Source organism: Eimeria necatrix, genomic scaffold (genome assembly GCF_000499385.1).
Source record: "Eimeria necatrix Houghton genomic scaffold, Enh_scaff4, whole genome shotgun sequence".
NCBI classification, from domain to species: domain Eukaryota; phylum Apicomplexa; class Conoidasida; order Eucoccidiorida; family Eimeriidae; genus Eimeria; species Eimeria necatrix.
This window is the reverse complement of record NW_013654790.1, coordinates 29,500-48,998: the sequence shown is the minus strand read 5'-3', so window position 1 is coordinate 48,998 and position 19,499 is coordinate 29,500. Positions and strand designations below refer to the sequence as shown.

The following is a 19,499-nucleotide window of genomic DNA, read 5'->3' as shown; positions in this document are numbered from 1 at the left end:
GGAAGTCAAATTACTTCTGCAGAACTTCTATTGTGGCCACACTCGGCGCCTGTAGCTGCTACTGCGACTTCCATGCCACAGCAGCAGCTGCTGCTGCTCTTCTGAGTAGAGATATTCGGACTGCGAAGCAAGGGGTGGAGGAAGCAGGGAGCTCAGTAGCAAAACTAGAAGCACTGCTGGCGTTTACTGCAGCAGCTGCAGCTAGCGCTGCTGCAGCGGCAGCAGCTGCTGCTGCGCAATCCGTTGGACACTACCGCAGCAGCAGCAGGTCGCATCGACGAACATCTACAGAAGCCGAAGGAGGATAAGCACTAGCAGCATCAGCAGAATAAACAGTCGCTGTAGAGAAAGGTCGCTACTTGTACTATCAGCTTCGCTGCTGCCTCACCAGAACGCCAGCAGCAAATAGAACGGCAACAGCAAATACAACAGCACAGACAAAAGCAGCGACTTCAGCAGCAGCTGAAGTGCGGGAACTGCATCAGGAGGAGTCTCAGCAGTGTATGGCGTCTCACTGCAATGCGCGGCGCTGCTGCAGGTCGTCTGTAGTAAGCCGACTCCACTTACACCCCAAGCTGCTGCAGCTGGAGCAGCAGCAGCAGCACAAGCAGCAGCAGAAGCGGCAGCAGCAAGGGCACCAGACCATGGGAGCCCAGTGCACTAAGAACGCAGCGGTTCGCCCCACCTCAGCAGCTAGTGCAACTAGTGCTGCGGCTGGTCTGAACCTTGCTGCTGCCTCCCCGGGTGCAGCAGTTCGGCCCGAGGAGCCATCTGACGTGGCGCTGCAGCAACAGCAGCAACAGGAACAACAGCTGCTGCGAGAAGACCACCTGCGCATGCAGCCAGAGGGGCAGCAGCAGCTGCTGCTCCAGTCGGGTGCAAGCGCGTTTAGCGAGATCGGGGCCTCAGCAGCAGGAGCACCTGGGACGCCAGCGCATGCAGCAGCAGCGGCCGCTGCTGCTGCTGCTGCAGCTAGGCAGCAGGGGGCGCCGAATTGCGGGCTGGGGTGGAGCGACCCGTCTGCTGCTGCTGCGGGCAGCAGCAGCAGCAGCAGGCTGCAGCGGCCCCAGCGGCGGCTGTATCAAGCGGAAGCCGTGGCGCCGCCAGCTGCAGCATCTCGGCCCTTAGCAGCAGAAGCAGCAGGAAGAGGAAAGGCCTCAGCTGCTTCTTATAACGATAAAGGCTGTGTGGACATAGTTGGCGGTGAAGCAGCAGAAGAGGTGGCCCACGGGGACCCCTTCCAGTGGTCGTCTTCTGCTGTTCTGGATGGAGACGATGCTGCTGCTGCTGCTGCTGCTGCAGAAGCTGCTGCTGCTGCTGCGGCAGCAGCGCGCGGCTGCAGTGGCAGCAGTAACCTTCAGATGGAACTTCTGCGTGAGGTTAGTGGCGGCAGCAGCAGTAGTAGCAGCAGCTGCTGCAGCAGCAGCAGCAGCTACAATGCATACGCGCAGCAGCTGCTGATGGAATCTTCTGTTGTTGGACCTTTTTTGATGCTACCGTGGAGTGAAACTGATAAGGACATTAGCAGCAACTTTTACCTCGAATGCGACCCTCCAGACAACAGCAGCATGAGCTGCAGCACGGATGCTTCAGCTGCTGCCGCCGCTGCAGCTGGCATTCAAACGCAGCCAGTTGCCATACACAGTCGAGTGCCTCCTCCGAGGGCTTCTTCTATGCCTGCAGGGTCAGCTGCTGCGGGTCCTTTGCTAGAGCAAGAGCAGCTGCTGCAGCAGCAGCAGCACCCGAAGCACCGGCGGCGCGGCTCCCAAATAGATTCCGGGCACGACGGGCTCTACATGACGGAGGGCTGCTGCGGCGGCAGTTCCCCTTCTGGTCAGCCAACAGCAGCAGCTGCTAGCACTATTTCGCGGGCAGCCAAAGCAGTTGCAGCAGCAGCAGCAGCTACGCACCCTTTGGGTTGGGTGGGCGGGCGGTGGGCGGACCCTGAGGGTTTTCTGACTCTTTCGCAGAAACAGCAGCAGAAGTTTTATGCATGGCGTCGCATCAGCGACGCGCTTGAGCAGCAGCAGCAGCAGCAACCGCAGCAGCAGCAGCAGGCTGTGCCTCAACCTCAGGTGCTGCTGGACCTGCCTTGCAGCCGCAGCATCCGCCAGGGCTTTGTGGGCGACTGCTCCTTCCTTTCCTCCCTGGCGGTTCTCTCGGACTACGAGCGCCGCCATGGCTTGCCCGTAATATCTAGCCTGATTTACCCCCAGAAACGGGTGCAGCCAGGAGCTGCTGCCAGCTGCACCCCTGGCAGCAGCAGCAGCAGCAGCAGCAGCAGGTACCGCTCTCGCCCTGTGTACAACCCCCGTGGGATGTACGGCGTGAAGCTGTTCTTCAATGGGGCTCCCCGCAAGGTGCTGGTCGATGACTATGTGCCCACGCGGCGGGACGGAAAGCTGCTGTGCGCGCATTCTCAGCAACCGTCCGAGCTGTGGGTTTCCTTATTGGAAAAGGCATTTGTGAAGCTGATGGGTGGCAGCTACAGCATGCAGGGCTCGAACCCGGGGGCCGACCTGTACCACTTGACTGGCTGGCTCCCTGAAACCATCCCGTTCCGCAGCGACGTCCACACTGGCACGCCAGCCACGCATACTCCCATCGTCACTGGAGGAGAGACGGACGAAGTGCTGCAGAGGCAGAGACAAAATCCAGCGTGGGATGTCGTTTGGTTTCAGCTCAATAGGTATGTTTTGGAAGGGGAGCAGTTGGCTGGATCCTTTGGGTATAGTGCAATCGGCTTAAACGCGCAAATAGTATGTTCCATTCAGCATGAGCGGTGTATATATTTTTTATTTATGTATGCTGCCTGAAATGGGCTTAACAGAAGGTGGAGTTGGGAAGTAGCTTGGATTTGGGGTGGGTGTATGGTTGGCTGCATGTTGGGCTAAGGCTGTGACCGTAGATTTGCTTGCCTATGTTTATCACTTCGCCTGTTTGATTGTTTCTTTGTCACTTGCATATCATTTGCTTTGTCATTTATTCTTTGTTCGTAGCAGTAGCTCGTCTGCCGGGGTACGCTGTTGTCTCAATGTGCGCTTTTCCTTTTTGCTCGCATTGCTACTTGTGCTACCAGGGGTCTCAGTGAAGGCCGGTGCGTAGCTTGCTTGGGCACAAGTGAAGTTTTTGACGCGGCGCCAAGCGGCCTCGACTTCCCTGAGGGGGTTTCTGTCAGCACAGGTATGTTTGTGTCGTCGGTTTATGTGATCCTCTTTTCATTGTTCCTTCCAGTTTCGTTTACCCTGATCGTTTTCTTTAGAATTCATATTTCATGCTCGTTATTCTTCTGTTGCTGTGCTCGTCACCCCAGGTATAGTGGCCCGCCATGCCTATTCCGTCTTGCGCCACGCGGAGGTGTTTGGCCACCGCCTTTTGTACGTGAAGAATCCTTGGGGCTGCATGCGCTGGCGTGGAAAATTTTCGCCGGGGGACAAGAAGACATGGACCCAGCAGCTGAAGGATGCATTGGACTACGATCCAGCAGTGGCGGTGAGTCTGAGGGCCCAGGGTTCAGTCTTGACGCTCTGCTGGTGCTAGGTTGGATAAATTCCGGCTGAGACTAAACCAAAACAAGGCATAATGGAGGCTCTCTAGCCGCACCCTTTTAAGCCTGTAGTTCACGCTGAGCGTCGAAAGACACTTGAGGCCTAAGCCCGAGGCCTCAGCAACCTGTGAACTGTGACCAGTCGTTGTGGTCCTGTTTTTGAGGCATTTTTTGGCTGATGAACAGCCTCCGGCTTAGAAACGATTTCTTACTGAAGTTTACGTCTTTCCTGTGTCTCTCTTTGTATTTTCCAGGGCAAGGAGGACTGTGGTTGTTTCTGGATTGAATGGCGCGACGTGGTGCGATGGTTTTCGCATCTTTATGTTTGCTGGAATGCAGCCTACTTCCCATTCATCTCGGAAGTCCACTCAAAGTACGTCGGCAGCGGTGGCAAAATTATGAGTAGCAGCAACAGTAGAGGCTGGGACAACGGCAGCGGTAGTAGCAGTAGTATTGTGTGGCTTCATCGAGATACGAAGATGCGCATTGAACCGTGATTGCGTATTGGTTTCGAACAGCCTCGATATGCATGCCTCTGTCAACCTTTCTTCCTGCGCTTTTCTGTCAGGGCTCATCACTTATCGTTAAAGTTTTTGACATTTCCATTGTGCTTCGCATTTTATCCTTTGTAGGTGGGAGCGGTCTCGGTTTGTACGTGAATCTTTTTTACCAGATGACTCTCACATGGTGGCATTCAACCCACAGCTACACCTCTCAGTTGCTGCGGGCGCTGTTAAGGGTCGGCTTCTGCCCCCTTATATTTCATTTCCTTCCTTGACAAATGGAGATCTTTTGGCCGTGGATGGCACCTGCGGCAGCGGCAGCGGCGCAGCGGCTGCTGCTCTGGCAGCAGCAGCAGCAGGCGTCGGGCCTGCTGCCCTGGCTACCCGCAGCGTCAGCGGCGACGCAGAGGACAACAGCTGCTGCTGTAGCAGCGGCCCATGCAGCTGTAGTAGCAGCAGCGGTTGCAGCACCCCAGTTGAACTCTGGGTGCTGCTGTCTCGACATGTGCGAGAGAGGCAAAGAGACCTCAGCGGCAAATATCTGGCGGTCCATATCTATGAAGGAAATAGCCGAGTTTCCTGCCCCCCTCCCCCGGCAAAACAGGGCGTATATAGCAACGGCGAGTGCACTCTAGTCAAAGTTCGGCTTGACCCCAAGGCGCTTCACGCAGGAACAGGTGCTGCTGCGGCTACTGCTGTTGCTGGCGGTAACGTGACCGAGGCAGCGACTGAACAGCAGCTGCAGCAGCAACAGCAGGCCAAGAATGCGGTGGACAAGCCAGCCGCAGCTAGCAATTTACTAAGGGCCCTCGATTACGTACTGGTCGTCAGCCAGTACTCGCAGAAGGTAAAGAAACCCTGAGAGCAAAACCGCACTCCAGCCTAGGGCCTCCGTTTTCTATTGAAATCCTCCGTTAAATGATACACTGTGCCTCAACTTTTGCTGCTCAGCATTCGGCACTCAGATGAATGTGTTGCGCGGGGTTTAGGCTAGAACTATTTTTAGCGCTTAGGATGTAGGGCTCTCAGTTCAGTTTCTTGCTCTGCTTTAGGACGAGTTCAACTTCACAATGAAAGTCTTCGCACACATACCGGCGGCATTGAAGCCGCTGCCCCCGCTTTTTGGCCCCGAGTGGAGTTCAGTCTACCTCAAAGGTATTCTGGTTTTGCTGCTGTTGCTCCTGCTGCTGCTGCTGCTGCTTTGCTGCTACAGTTGTTAAGCTTTACGCAGTAGCTACCGCTGCCTTGACGCTTGACATCTGTGTGGTTTTTCTATTAGTGTTCGATTGCCCGCTTCAACTTTGATGAGGCGTGCATAAAAGTCGTCTTTGAACTACCCTATCTTTATCATTTGCGTCTCCTCGTGAAACGTTTTTGAATCCGTCCCTGAGACTTTCAAACCTTTTTGTGCTTTGCAGGAGAATGGACACGGGAGAATGCTGGGGGCTGTAGCAATGATCTCTGGAACTTCTTCAGGAATCCTCAGTTCAGGATCACTGTACCAGAGCCCGTCGAGGCCGTCTTATTCCTGGAGTGCCCTGAGGCAAGACACACACAGTGCAAAATATGGTTAAGGATTCAGGGTGTGGGATTGAGGGCTGAAGGCTTAGGATTAAGGTTTCTGAATTGAGGGTGGTGGTTGTAGATTAGATACTGCTCGACTTCAGGCTTAACAGCATGCTGGGAGGGGAACGTTTCAGGTCTTCAGGCGGTGACTATGGGGTTCAAGGCTCACGATCTAGGGGCATATGGCCTAGTGTTCACGGTCTGCGTGTTTTTCTCCAGGAATATTCGGTGAATTTGCGTTTGTTCTCTAGTCGTATTGCTACTCCGCGTCTGCTTCGTACTGGAAAAGCGATGACCAGCGGTAGCTACAGAGCCGGGTGCTGCTACTTGTCGAGTTCGCTGAATGCCGGGGAGTACACCTTGATCTGCAGCACCTTCAAGCCCGACAACTTGGGCCCTTTTCAGATAGGCCTGCACCACAGGAGTAGCATCAGCAGTAACAGCAGCAGCAGGGCTAGCAGCAACACCAGCACTAGGAGCTCCCCCTTGACTCTTGCGCCGATGCCTTACCCGTACGCCGTCCCCCCTGACCCCCGCCTGTATTATGAAGCCATCAAGGGACCGTCGGCAGCTGCCCGCGCTGCTCGCCATGTGTGGGGACGCGTAGCTCTACAGCTCTCTACGGCGCCAACCAGAGTGAGGCTGCGTATGCCTGGCGCTTTCAACTAAGAAATTAAGTCCCGGCCTACACATGTCTGCTTATTTCTTAAGCAGATGCTTTCGCCTCCAATTAATAGCTTCTGTTGCATTTACCGTTTTAGTTGCTTTCTGAGTTCGCTGGGCCGCCGCAGGTTTCTCTGCGACTTGAAATTCTCGCTAGAAAGCTGCCATTGAAGTCGACACCTGTTCTTTCCCTGTATCTGTTTGCTCCTACGGAGAGCAACAGCAGCAGCAGCAGCAGCAGCAGCAGTAAAGGAGGGAAGCAGCTGCAGCTGGTCAAGAAGAGTGACCTTGAGGGAGGCCTAAGCGACGACGGACGGATGAAGTCGTCAGCAGCTCAGGACCTTCTACAGCGAAAGGTACTAGCTTATTTGCATTAAATACGCACAGACTGCACTTGTCGCCGATAATCTGTGTCCCTTTGTCTATTTATTTAGCTGCTTCCCTGTTTGTCTCCTTCAGTGCTCGTCTCTGTTTCTTCTTCAGCCTCCCTGCGCCGATGTGCAAATTCCAGTGCATTTTTGCCATTCTTTGTCTGTCAATGGTCGCGTGAATGTGCTTGTGCTCATGTTAGTGCCGGCTTGCTTCGCTGCTCCTCTTTTTGTCACCTTTTACCAAGTTTTCCATGTTGCTTATTCCATCCCTACCATGCCTCAGCGTGTTTGTTTGTCATCATCTGATTATCTTTGGCTGTCTCCCTTTATGCTGCTGTGGCAGTCTCTAGCCCCTACGGACAAAACAAACGTAGCTAGCGGGTGGCTCAGCTCAGTGCATGCTTTTGTGTTGTGAGGATTGGGCTACAGTAGCAGTATAATGGATACGGGGGTTTGTAGTTGAGTTGCAAGCAAGAGTTGGGGTGTCTGCACATCGCGTTACTCGAATGTATCTGCAAGGCTGAAGAGTACCGCTCCTTTCAGTAATCGCACAAGTAAAAATTTGGATGTTAACGTAGTCTCAACGTCGCTTTGTTGAATTTGCATGCTCCGTCCACCCAGCCAGCCTGCATTCTGGCTACATTATGTAATCTTTATTTCGCCTATTTCCATTCTTGTGGGGGTGTATTACTGATGATACCTTCAGGGGGTGTTGAATATCACTCTGGTTGAGCTCAGTGATACAAACCATGCCTACATCGTCTTCATCTCGACTCCCCCCAAAAACAGCAGCAGCAGCAGCAACAGCAGCAGCAACAGCAACGTTGAGGCTGGTGCTGAGTGGGAGTCCACGCCTTGGTTGTTACACGTTATATCTGACCACAAGGTGCAGTGCACAGCCCTGTAGCTCGAAGCTCATATAGGCAAATGCACACCATAGACAGCAGCGGTGAGACACAGCGTGAGCCCGTAGAGCTTGTTTTTTTCTTTAATTTGCCTTTGTTATTATTTACTGTTGCCACGACTATGTATTGTAATGCATTATTTATGTACTTGTATTAGCTGGGGCTTCGTTTTATTTGCCGCCTCCAAGAGTGCACAAGGAGGACAGATGCCCCAGGGCTTAACGCAGAGCCCCTTGCTGACCACCTGCAGGCGCAGGGTCAGGTAACCGCTGAAGGGATATTTACTTTTTCGTTTGGGACCAAACGGGTAATTTGTTTGTCTGAGGTCAGTTCTTTTTGTCGAGCGTTACGGATTATGTGCGTAGATGTAGTTGTGTGCATGCGATCATGCATAAATGTATGCGTCTGTATGTGCATGTTCGTCTGCGCGTGCCCCTGTATAGGTACAGGTGTACGTTACACATTTATATAGGTGTGATTACATTTGTATATCGAGCGTGAAACGCCATGATTTTCGTGTGTCTCCTTAAGCTCTGGAGTACTCATTTTTTCCCAGAAATACTCTCAAAATTTTGTCTGTGCCGTTTGAACAAAGTTTTCTGTATACCCACACTTCGTTAGAGACATTTGTACACCTTTTGGAATAATAAACACGCCATATCTGTGCAACTTGTAGCTTGTTGAGCAAAAAAAAAGTAAAGAAAAACGAAATTTTAGAATGCTGAATGATGACACTTTCCAGCATTTTCCCTTAGCCTTGTCACTACACAAGTATGCCTTTCGAGAAACGAATGGAACAAGTTAGCGCATGGTATGCTAGAGTAAAGTCAGGGACGCCGTGGCAACAGCATGCGCCAAATGCACACCGCTTCGGTTCGCTTTTTCCGAGCTGCTTTGGCTGACGCGTAGGACCGTTTGACTTTACCACGTTTGCAGCTCCTGGCTCTTCAGTCTTCGAATTGGAACACTGTCTCCTCCCCATCGGCAGTTTCGTACAAAGCCTGCCCAGACAGTTGACAGTGCCCGATAAGTTTATTCTTTTTCCTTTTATGGCATCCATCGGACTTTTCCTGAGCACCGGCCTGTGCAACATCAGCTTTCGTAGGCCCTTCTGGAGGTCCCTCTACTGTCTCCACTGGAAGCCCCTGGGCAGGGGGCCCTCCGCACATGGTCTTCCGAGAAACAGTACATGCTGGAAGAAGCAGAAATGGGTCAGCCCCCAAACGTGAGGTGGCGGGAGGCAGTGAGAACAGGTGCTGGAACGATAAGCCGAAGAGGCCTGTCAAGCGCGAAGAAACTGGAAGTCGCAACATTCTCTGCGTGAAAAAAAAATGTCTGTTGAAAGCTTATTCTGGCAGGTTCAATCACTGAGTAATACTTTCTCGTTGTGTTAGAAAACACGAATTGCATTCGCAGTCCCCTTGCACATGACCAGTGGTCTATGTAAAGGCCAGTGCGTCATGTCAGTCCGCAGAACCACATAAACGCGCCGAAGAGTAAACACGTTGCTTCTTGCTTAGAGATTAATAAACAAATTATATGGCGAAATATGGCCACTGAACCTTTTATTAATTCAAACTCTACGCTGCCTTCACACTGGTGTCCAGTCGATGCCAAAGGGCTGTCTGCAAGTCGCTCACTGCTGGCTTTCGACAACCCGTCCGAACCGTGCAGTGGAAAGCTATCTAATTACCTTAGCTTGTTGTTTTGAAAAAACAACACTATCGGAATTCAGTAGGTTTTTCATTACGGTAAGCGTATTCAGCTACAGGCTGTTTGCGATATGCTGTTGCTTCTTGCCATTTCAGCATACCGAGTTGTGTTGTATGCATCGGAAAAACAGGCACACACGGTTTTTAGTGAGCGGCGCTGTACGATAAGCTTGACAGCATCCAACGGCGCTAAGCAATCCGTACTGCCAGCTCACAAAGCGGTGTCAAGGTGCACCAGTGAAGTGTCTTGGTTTCACATTCATCACTTGCCCTGAGCGTCCCTTCGCTTATGCTGGGCCCTTGCGTCGATTGGCCAAATCCAGCTAGCTACGGTCACTTCAAACAATGGCCGTCATTAGTGGCAGAGCAAAATCGTACTTCCAACGCCTCAGTTCTGTCGCCTTCAGACTGCCACTTAAATGGGGTTGCAAATGGGTAATAATTTTTGCTTGGAACTAAATTTCAAATTTTGTGTTTCTCGGCCGTTTACCCCGACAATTTTTTGACGGGAAAACGGGGACCTGGTGGTCCCCTTGACTCTATTTATGTGAAGTTATGGCGAACGCACAAATGAAGTGCTGACTTGTTGCTTTTACGTGGTAGGTATTCATGTACTTATACTTTAGTTCCATATATTAATGTTTAGCTCGATCTCTGTAGTACAGTATTGTGGGCGTCGGCCACAACCTTACAACCACAAGGAAGCGAAGCTGACAACAAGCATTCATTCTTTGTATCTAGTGTTCGACATTTTATGGGAACACAAACCATGCTCTTGTTGGGTGTTTTAAACTTGTGAAGGGGTTTGAAGCTCCAAGATTGTGTGAAAGCTGTGCCCACCTGCAGTTCGGTGCGCTCCTTCGCAGAGTAACGAACTGCCCATGTGGGTTGGCTGGTTTGTAGTTGAAGGCGCATGGATTCTGTGATGTGCCTTGGTTGATGGAGATGCTGAAACAGGAGTTGCAGTGATGTCAGAGATTTAGTTCGGCGAGAGCAAAAGATCGTCATCATCCAGGGAATCCACTTGGAGTCTATTGCAGTACTAAAGAAGCCTTTCGCCGCTTAAATTTAGAGATCCGACGGAATCTGGTACACCAGACGTAGTACGAATGATGGCAAGTAACGAAACCCCCCAGTAGCTCTCAAATCACTCTAAGTTCTCTCTTAAACTCTCCCCAAAACACCGTTTCCGTGTAGCGAAAATTCTATGGGGATGCATGCAAGCGCAATATCTGCAGGACGCCATGTCTCTCGCAGTGGAGCTTAGAGGCAGAGAATTATATGCGAACTCAAACTGAATGGCATATTGCTTCATTTGGCGGAGGCGGGCATGGCTAGGAGATATTCCTTGCTGCTAGCATCAGCCCATGGCTTTACCTTCCTTATATCAGTGCAAATTTGGCTTTCCTGATTAGCGCTCAGAAACAAATCATTTTCAAAGAAAAATTCACCGTCTAGAAAGCACATAGCTATTGTTTTTAATCAATTACGAGTCTGGCTCACGCGCACTAGGGAAATAATGGCCCAAGGTGTAAGCAAAGTGGAAACTGAGGAAAAGACGCCTTTTGAGAGGAATCCCGCAAAGATTCTGATGGTGCACGTTGTCTGTTTTCAAAAGATCTGATTACGGCGAAGCGCATTCACTGAAGCGTCTACCCCGTCATGCGGTGAAGTAAGCACTGGCTAAAGGGTTAACAGTTAATCTGCATATCGAATCTGCGACTTAGCGTCTAGGAAGCAAAGAAAAACAGTCACAAAAACGTTTTGATTACCCTAATTCCTTCCCAATATATTAACAGAATCGGTACGTGCTCCGGGTTCTGCTCAGACTCGAGAACACTCAATGTTCTGAGGTGCCTGCGCGCTCTACGGTTTTTCCTGCGTGATTGGCAATCGGCAGCAAAATTAAGCTGTATGTAAATTGTTGTAAGTTAAAATGCGTTCTTGAAGGTGCTCAGTGTTCTTGAATCCGAGCAAGAGAGAACATCGTTGCGGACTAACGGCAATGAACGTGGGGCCGTCAGTGAAGCAGAAACAAGGAGCTTGAAAACGTTGAATATGAAAAATTGAAAAGTCAAGAGATAAATATCTACATCAAATTGCTCAGTAAGAATTCAAGATCTCTGCGGAGGTATGGAAAGCTAGTTAGCCTATTGTAGCGTGCAGTGGGGCACAGAGTTACTGCCCTAAAGGCCTGTCGCAATGAGGGCCCGCGAAAGCATCTAGCTACAAAATTAGCCTTTGAAGTTTCTATAATGCAAAATAGAGGCTACAGAAGATTATGACTGGTGTGGAAGACAAGTATGGGTTGGGAGACTCCCCTACTCGCACTGCTAGACCAGCTGGGACAAGCAAGGCATGCCTACACAGATATCATGGAAGAGACCTTTCGGAAGCCAAAATCGATCTGTTGTGGACGCCTTTTGAGCAGGCAAGATCAACATTATTTTGATGTATGAAGGCAACGCTTTGTGCGATCAAGCAGGCAGTTGGTGAGGAAAGCTGGAGGATTTCCTAGTAAGACTTGGACTAAGACGTTAGTAGAAACAACTGCACGCTATTTTGAGCACAAGTATTGCATAAGTGCTGCACTGGAAATTGCCTGCATACCCTCTTACTGTGCTCTGTTGAGTCGGAGTTGGATGCTCGGCGTCGCCGCGGAGCGCTGGACCCTCTTCCTTGTACTGTGTTTTCCGGACTTTAGTTTTTTTTTCTTTTGCTGTTTCCTGGAGGTTCACCGTCGGTACTTACCTAGGCTGACTCATTTCTACAAATTCTGAAGTTTGTTCGAAGGTGTATTCTGCCCGTGCTGGACTTGGTGATATGTGTTGTCCCGCGGAGCCTTCCATCTGATGCTTAGCATTACAGCCATCTTCCGACAAATATTCTTCCACACCAATTCTTGTCACCAAAGACGTGAAGACCTGGGTATAGCTCTCAAAAAATCGCAGCACGACAGGGCAGTCCTCAGAACGCGTGTTGATATTCCCGGAAGCGCAGGCCATATTAATTATTTATTGTTCTGCCTACAATGATGTACATATTCGCTCACTTTCAACTTGTGCTGCAATACTGCCAGTGTTTGGCTGAGCAGGCCTTCATAGAACGCTCCCACCTAGTTTAGGACTCCAGTTGACAACGCAGCGTGGGGATCCGTTAGAAAATTGCTGCTTAAAATTATACTTTTATAATGATTAAACAACTCAATTTTCGTATAAGCTTATGCATGCATACAAACTTGCACACGTTCTGCTATAAGTAGTGCTAACTCTACCACAGGTGCTACTGTCGAGTTGCATGTGCCCAAGACTAAATAACTCATTGGCAGTTCCACACTTTTCTTATACATGCCGTGAAGCTCTCATCTCTATTTTAAAGTATGATAATCATTCGATCTTGCGAGCAGAGAGGCCCTGTACAGCAAGTGGACTTCGGGTTATGGGATCCTAGAGTGATACCTTGTTGCATAGGTTATGCTGTAATTAATTAGGGCGCTTATACCTCTTAGTGTCCAGCTCGAGACAGAATTAAAAAGCGAATACTACATCGCTTAAGAGCACCAGATGCAGCGGGAAACGCTGCTGATAATATTCCCGATAGTAATAATAGCCGTCGTTGATGACCAGGACGCGATGCTCCTAAAGTGTAGAAGCCCTCGCGTCCTCCCTATTGGATGGGCGGCTTCTCACTTGCGTCCAATCTGACTAAGTTTCGTTTTTTGTAAGTATAATAGTTTTCTGGCAAGGTCAGCTCATTTTGAGCATCAGAACAGACGGCTGAAAGGCTCCACGGGGTACAGAGCGGTGGCGCTCTTCTACATTGTCGAGGTCTCTTCCACTTCTGCTCCATTTTCCCCCTTCTTTATTCTCCTTTTGTTTTATCTAATTTTTGCAACACTATCTGTAGAGCCCTTGCTACCTACGTGCGCCGAATATCCGGAAACGACGCTCTTGGCCGCTTCGTTGAGCACCCCCTCCCAGATCCGCCCTTGCGAATACTGGCCTCATTAGGGAAGGCTGAGTTGGAGGATTAGCGACTCACTTCACCGATTTTGAGGGAAATAAGAGGCGTTGAAGGTTAACACACTTTACGACGTAAACAGAGGAGAGCGCCGGGCTTCGCCTGGTGTATGATGAGCTCCACGCAAACGATCTTTCCGGACTACTCCCCTTGAGATACACGCGGGGAGCAGACGCAACAACACAGAATCAGTTGCTGCTGTAGCAGCAAGCACAGCAGCAAAATCAGGTACGCATTGAGGCCGCAAGCATGAGTCCACTGCGGGAGGATCGACGTTTTTGGAGTTTGTGGCTTTTTCTCCTCCTGCTTCTTCTGATAGCTGCTGTATCAGCCACAGGAGCAAACGACAAAGATACTTCATCAGGGAGTTTGAACAGGGCAAATGGAGGGGCGAAACCGGCTGCGCCGCAGCACCCAGCTAAGGAGGGGGAACAGGCTGAGGAGCGGAAGGCTAATACTAAAGGGGAAGACTTGGCTTCTCCGCAAGCTTTAGGCTCAGCAATAAGAGATGTTGAGAGCAACAGTGCAGGGAAATCAGCAGGAGCTGCTCCGGCGCCTGAGGGGCCTGTGCTTGCAGCGGACGGGACTGCAGCAGCCACGGGAGCCTCTGGTGACGCAGCAGCAAGGAGTGAGAAAAACGGAGCTGCAGCTGCTGCTTCTGAAGAAGGCGAGCGACAGGAGCCACAAGATCCCATGTATTCGCGGGGGCGTGCACTCTCTGCGCCTTTCGTGAGACACTACTCCAAACAGATGGTCATTTTGTGGGAGTGGTACACGAAAACCACAGGGGCAACAATGAACGGAAAGCGCAAACAAGACGAAGACGTAAGTTCGTGCGGTGTGTTGCTCTTAGCAACGATAAGGAGGAACAGCAAAGCTATCGCACTTAGTACTAGTTCAAGTGTGCATCATTATCCTGAGAACGCAGCTAGCCAGGCTGCTGATATAATTCTTTTGATGGGATAGGCGATGCGAAGTTAAGTGCAAAGGGCAACTGTCAGGGGCTGAGGGTAAATAGCTCATGGTGTTCTCCCACGGCTGCTCGCCAGTTGCCAACAGAAACAGCTGGCCCCCCAGTGATAGACTTTTTGAATGTTCAGGCCCTTCTAGTGCATGCTCCTTCGCACTGGCAGCACAATGTGCGCTTCAAGGCCATTTTCGATGGTCACGGAGGTTCTGCTGTGTCTCGGACCTGCGTGGCGCAGTTTTGCAACATCTTTGGTGGGGCCCTACTTCATTTTCCCTACTGTAGAAGCTTTTCCCTTAGACAGTGTAGATCAATTGGCGGAGAGAGTTTAGTTAAGGGTCACTCTGCTGTTGGCTGAGTCCTGGCAAAATGCAGCGCACGTGTGTTTCTTGGCTCTGTTGCTTTAGGGAACATGCCGGACTTATCTCCAGAGAGCTTTAAAAGGACTTCCTTGATGCTTGATGCGGTGATCCAAGCTGATCCTGTGCGTCATGAACGAGGTGGCAGCACTGGTAAGAGAGCTTCGCTGTTACGACGAACACAGTTGCATAGGACTGGTTCAGAGCAGGCAGCGTATTGAAATTATTTGGAGTTTCTGTACGTAGCAGTATTTTCTAGCGGCATCTGGCTTGTCATTTTTGTAGTTCCACCTCCGCAGTTCCCCCTGTGCAGGCACATGCAGCTAACTTTTCCTTTTCTCGCCGAGATTGGCTGTTTCTCCGCAGGTTTAATTGTTGCCATCGAGAGGCCGGATGAGCGGGTCCCGAAATTCAAAATACACGTGTCAAATATTGGTAAGCAAGCAGCTATGTGATGCAGACGAATGGCGTATAGTTCTCTTGCGTCAAGCCTATTGCGCGATGTTATTCATACAGTCTTAGTTAAAAGCATGGATACAGTTTGTTCGTTCCTGCCCAGAGTGCCCAAACGTTTTAATGTTCGGATTGCATGGCGCTACTGCTTTGTAAATGAACCATTCCATAGTTTTGTTGACTGCACGGCAGTGTTGTTGCAGCTCCATCGCTTCTGCGTTGCAGACACATCGCAGCCTGCTACTGTGTGCTGATTTGCGCTTCAGGAGATTCTCGGGCCTTTATATTGCACCGAAATGGCAACTACACGATCATGTCGAAAGACCACAAGCCGAACGACCCCCAAGAAGTCGCACGGATTAGCCGTGCAGGTGGCTTCGTTTCGCGAGTCCGAAAGGTGTACCGAGTTGATGGAACTCTGTCCGTTTCAAGAGCCTTTGGAGACATCGTGAGGCAACATCAAAGCAGTATAACACACACATACCAACTAGGCTCTGTAGAACTTTTCCGGTAGTATTCAGCAGAGCTCGAGTATTATGCAGAAAAATACATAAAAGTAACGGTCAGCTTCGAGAGGTGCGCGTGAAAGCAAGAGGAACGCTTCCCAGTTGCAAGGCTCTAGATATACAGAACTGCACAACAGAAGCAGCAATGCAATGCTTCTGCAACTTCGGCTGTTTAGTTTCCTGTGTTTCCGTTTGTGCGCTTTCATGCGATGCAGCGCATGAAATCGAACGCATCATTGCCAGCTACCGAGCAGAAAGTAGTGGCGATTCCGGACGTGCGCACGTTCGAGGCTTATGAGGGCGATTACATCTTTATGGCTTGCGACGGTAAGTTGCTGTGAGCACTTTGAGTGATCGAAGGGTCTCAACTGATTCCTATTCGCCTTTTTCTGTGCATTCGAATTTGCGATTTTCACTATCGAACCACATTGTAATGGAGCCGGGACGGAGCGCATGTTTTATGCTCAGGGATGTTTGAGGCACCGGGCATGAGTTGGGACTACGTCGCAAATTTGCTACAGCGCGAATTGCAGGTACACTTTGCGAGAGGTCTGCATGTCTTTATTGTGCTTCACGCTGCCGCCACAGCCATTCGTGGATTGATTTGTGGAGTAAAGGCTAGCTGCTCTTTCGTTGCTCGAAACACGAAGGGTTGCTATATTAGAAACCTCGTTGACGTGGTTTGACTACGTGCCCGTGCATGGCTCTTTCAGAACACGAACGATAATCTGGTGGAGACAGCGTTTCGGATGCTGAACACGGCGTATCTTCTCGGGTCGGCGGACAATATTTCTATTGTGCTGACCAAGTTAATGAGCAGGAAGAGAAACAGCAGCGTAGTCAAGAGATTTACATACGACTTCTCAGGTGAGGCGGTTTCCTTTGAATGGGATGTGAGCGACTTTGGGCTGCATTCCGGCAGCACTGCGTTTGTACGTCAGTTGATTGCAGTTTGGCCACATATTCTGTGCTTGAAAAGGGATGCGATATTTGCATAGATGTCTATTTCACTAGCGAAGGAAGCTGGAGGTACTGTGTTGAGGAAGTGGTGACAGCTGAAGACTGTCGTGGCTAGCAGGGTAGCTAACTTAGTAGCATCATGACTGACTGACTAGCAAAGGATGTTATGAAGCTGGACCCGCCTTGCTTGTGTCCATTGGTTGATGCAGGTCGGAGAGAATTTGTGGAAACTCAACTGCTGTTGGCGCCGAATGTTTATCGGAGCGGCACTTACCACACTTCAGCTGGTCCAGTGGTCACGCTGTTTTGATGCGATCTCGTTTGGCCGTTTCGCCACTCGCTTTTTTGTGATGTGCGGGACTGGAAATGCGCGGTCACTTTTCCGGCGCTTTCCGTTCCCACTATGTTGCTAATATAGCGCCCATCATCGCGTTTATCTTGAAATTGATTTTCTCGTTTGCCGTTTGTGCTGCCTTATTCCTCTCGAGTGCGCTTTGTTTCGTGTGATGCAAGGAGTTGTGCAACTTCCTCACGGGAGTCTACAAGGCTCTGTATCTGTCTTCATTTCTAGGTGCAGCCTTTTTCTTGCGTTTTTGCGTCATACACTGCTCCACTGAACGCCTTACCCAGCCCGGCTGTGCCTCGGAAGTTGGACTGCACGCAGTGGCTATGATCCATCGTACGTCTGACAATTTCTCGCTTATTCTTTGCCTTCTTAATTATGTTTCCCGGGCGGAACTTTTCAGCTCTTTTTATTCAGCAGAGTGAAATATGACACCTGAGGCCGCGGATCGGCATAAATAGGAAGCCTAACAGAACAACGGTAGCGAGTTCACTGATATTCTGTACCAAGGAACCCGCGCGTGCCAAAGGCGGCTACTCACAGTCCTGTGCAGTACAAGTTATTCTTAGAAGTAGAAAGTAGTTCTAACGGATTGCTAGGACACAGAGATTTGAAAATCTATTGTATTCATCAAGCCGCTGGCGAAACAAGCGAATCTGTGAATGGTGCCGCACAAGCGGCCTAATTTCAGGATTCGAAGATGCGTTTTGCCGCGTCTCCAGGGCCCAATTAGTCGTAAATATTGTTGAAGACATATATGGCCTGGCTTGCAACTGAAATTGCCGGAGACCTTTTTGACTGCGGCGGGGGGCCGCGTCCGAACAGCCCAGCCGCGAGTCTAGAGGCGAACTTGAATGTCGCTAGGCTCTGTGGTGGCGTAGTAAAGGATCTCTTGCCACTCTGTCGATTTTTCGACGAAGTCCGAAATGGCTCTGCTGATCTGTTCATCTAAGTCTCTAGTGGAGGCTGGGCTGCAGCAGCCTGGGGGGGAGTTGCTGCAAGCTGCTGCTGCTGCGGGATCTGCAGTCCGCTGCCTCTTTGCAGAACGGCAGAGTCCTTCGGGCAGCAGGCGAGTGCAGAACTCTGGGGAAGCAGCTCTTTCGTGTTTCGCGCTGCAGCAGCAGCAGCAGCACTCGGGGCCACTTTCTCGGGAGCTATGGGCACTTCGGCGAGAAGCAGCCGCACCATTTCTTCTGCAGAGGGCTGCGGCGAGCCGGGCAAGTTGTTTGTCAAGTTGGAGAACTCGGAGATCAAGTGCAGGCCCTGGGAGCTGCAGTCTGCTGCAGTGCCGGGACTCAGCCCCTCCACTGCAGCAGAACTGCCCTGCTGCAGCAGCCCGCTGGCCTCTGCAGCAGCAGCAGCAGCAGCAGCACTTTCGGGGGGCTCGTCGCCGTCAAGAATGGCCAAAACCTCAGCTGCAGGGAGACACAAGGCCTGCCGCGAGTCCGCGTGGTCCCCAGCAAGTGAGAAGAACTGGCTGGCCTGCGCTGCTGCTGCAGCAGCTGCAGCAGCAGCTGCAGCAGCTGCTGCAGCAGCAGCTGCGGCGGGGGCCTGCGGGTTCACTCCGCGCTTGCTGCTCTCACTTGGCAGCAGCTCCCGGAAGCACACAGCAGACACATCCTGCTCGTTCTGCTGCTGAGATCCTGAAAGAATGGCCAAAACCTCAGCTGCAGGGAGACACAAGGCCTGCCGCGAGTCCGCGTGGTCCCCAGCAAGTGAGAAGAACTGGCTGGCCTGCGCTGCTGCTGCAGCAGCTGCAGCAGCAGCTGCAGCAGCTGCTGCAGCAGCAGCTGCGGCGGGGGCCTGCGGGTTCACTCCGCGCTTGCTGCTCTCACTTGGCAGCAGCTCCCGGAAGCACACAGCAGACACATCCTGCTCGTTCTGCTGCTGAGATCCTGAGGAACTGGCAGCAGCAGAAGAGTCAGGAGAAGTTGAACAACTCTTTCGAGTCTGGCTAGATCTGTCGGCAAGAGCAGGACATGCAGCAGCAGCGGGGCTGCAGCTGCTGCTGTGTCTGCTGCCTTCGACAAAAATTAGCTTTTGAATGAACCGAGTGACATGTGAGGGGCAAACCTGGAGGGTTCTGGTGTTCTGCAAGTGCCAGGCACTTTGCGGGTTTGCAGTTCAAAACAGATTTGTCCGGAACTGAAATCTGAATTAAGTTCCTGGGATGTTCAATCTGTTTTTAAACAAATATGAAGACAGCGTGAAAAGAAGCACAACGTGGAGGCCCTACCAGTGTTGGTCTGCACTTGTTGCTGAAACCGGCGCTTCTCAGTTCCGGAAAAAGATGCTCGATCTTTTCTGGACACCACGCGTCATCTGGGAACTAAATGGAGCATTCAATGAGTAAATGAAAATGTTCTGGAATAAAAAAGGCCAACTCTGCTAGTTTTGCTGCTGCTTCGTGTTTACCGGTGATGGCTCGGGCGGCCTTTCCTTCAAGGCTATTGCGGAGTCGCCGATCTGAACTGACAGTCGAAACTCCCCAGAAAGTATTATTTTGCTTCAGCTCACCGCTTGAGGATGTGGGCTGAGGCGTGATTGTGGAGAGTTTCTCTCTGCGCTGGTTTCCCGCGAGGTTCCGACAAAGTTCTTGGCAAGCGAGGAAAGCATTGTAGGTG

General features: G+C 51.1%; 3 protein-coding genes across 3 annotated transcripts; 2 read left to right on the top strand and 1 right to left on the bottom strand.

The window, feature by feature from the left end:
* Window positions 1–503: 503 nt before the first annotated feature.
* Window positions 504–7,557, top strand: ENH_00058690 (calpain family cysteine protease domain-containing protein, putative; the record flags this gene model as incomplete). Its single annotated transcript, XM_013583606.1, has 10 exons — window positions 504–2,689; window positions 3,080–3,183; window positions 3,314–3,492; window positions 3,802–3,920; window positions 4,180–4,897; window positions 5,103–5,205; window positions 5,469–5,569; window positions 5,836–6,252; window positions 6,408–6,635; window positions 7,357–7,557. The coding sequence occupies 10 exons, from the start codon at window positions 504–506 to the stop codon at window positions 7,555–7,557; spliced, it is 4,356 nt and encodes a 1,451-aa protein (XP_013439060.1).
* Window positions 7,558–13,536: 5,979 nt separating this feature from the next.
* ENH_00058680 (protein phosphatase 2C, putative) lies at window positions 13,537–16,842 on the top strand (the record flags this gene model as incomplete). Its single annotated transcript, XM_013583605.1, has 9 exons — window positions 13,537–14,112; window positions 14,388–14,508; window positions 14,662–14,766; window positions 14,980–15,048; window positions 15,333–15,514; window positions 15,788–15,899; window positions 16,041–16,105; window positions 16,286–16,439; window positions 16,742–16,842. The coding sequence occupies 9 exons, from the start codon at window positions 13,537–13,539 to the stop codon at window positions 16,840–16,842; spliced, it is 1,485 nt and encodes a 494-aa protein (XP_013439059.1).
* Window positions 16,843–17,823: 981 nt separating this feature from the next.
* On the bottom strand, window positions 17,824–19,491 carry ENH_00058670 (hypothetical protein, conserved; the record flags this gene model as incomplete). Its single annotated transcript, XM_013583604.1, has 2 exons — window positions 17,824–18,966; window positions 19,393–19,491. 2 exons carry the CDS (start codon window positions 19,489–19,491, stop codon window positions 17,824–17,826), a joined length of 1,242 nt encoding a protein of 413 aa, XP_013439058.1.
* Between the last annotated feature and the right edge of the window lie 8 nt (window positions 19,492–19,499).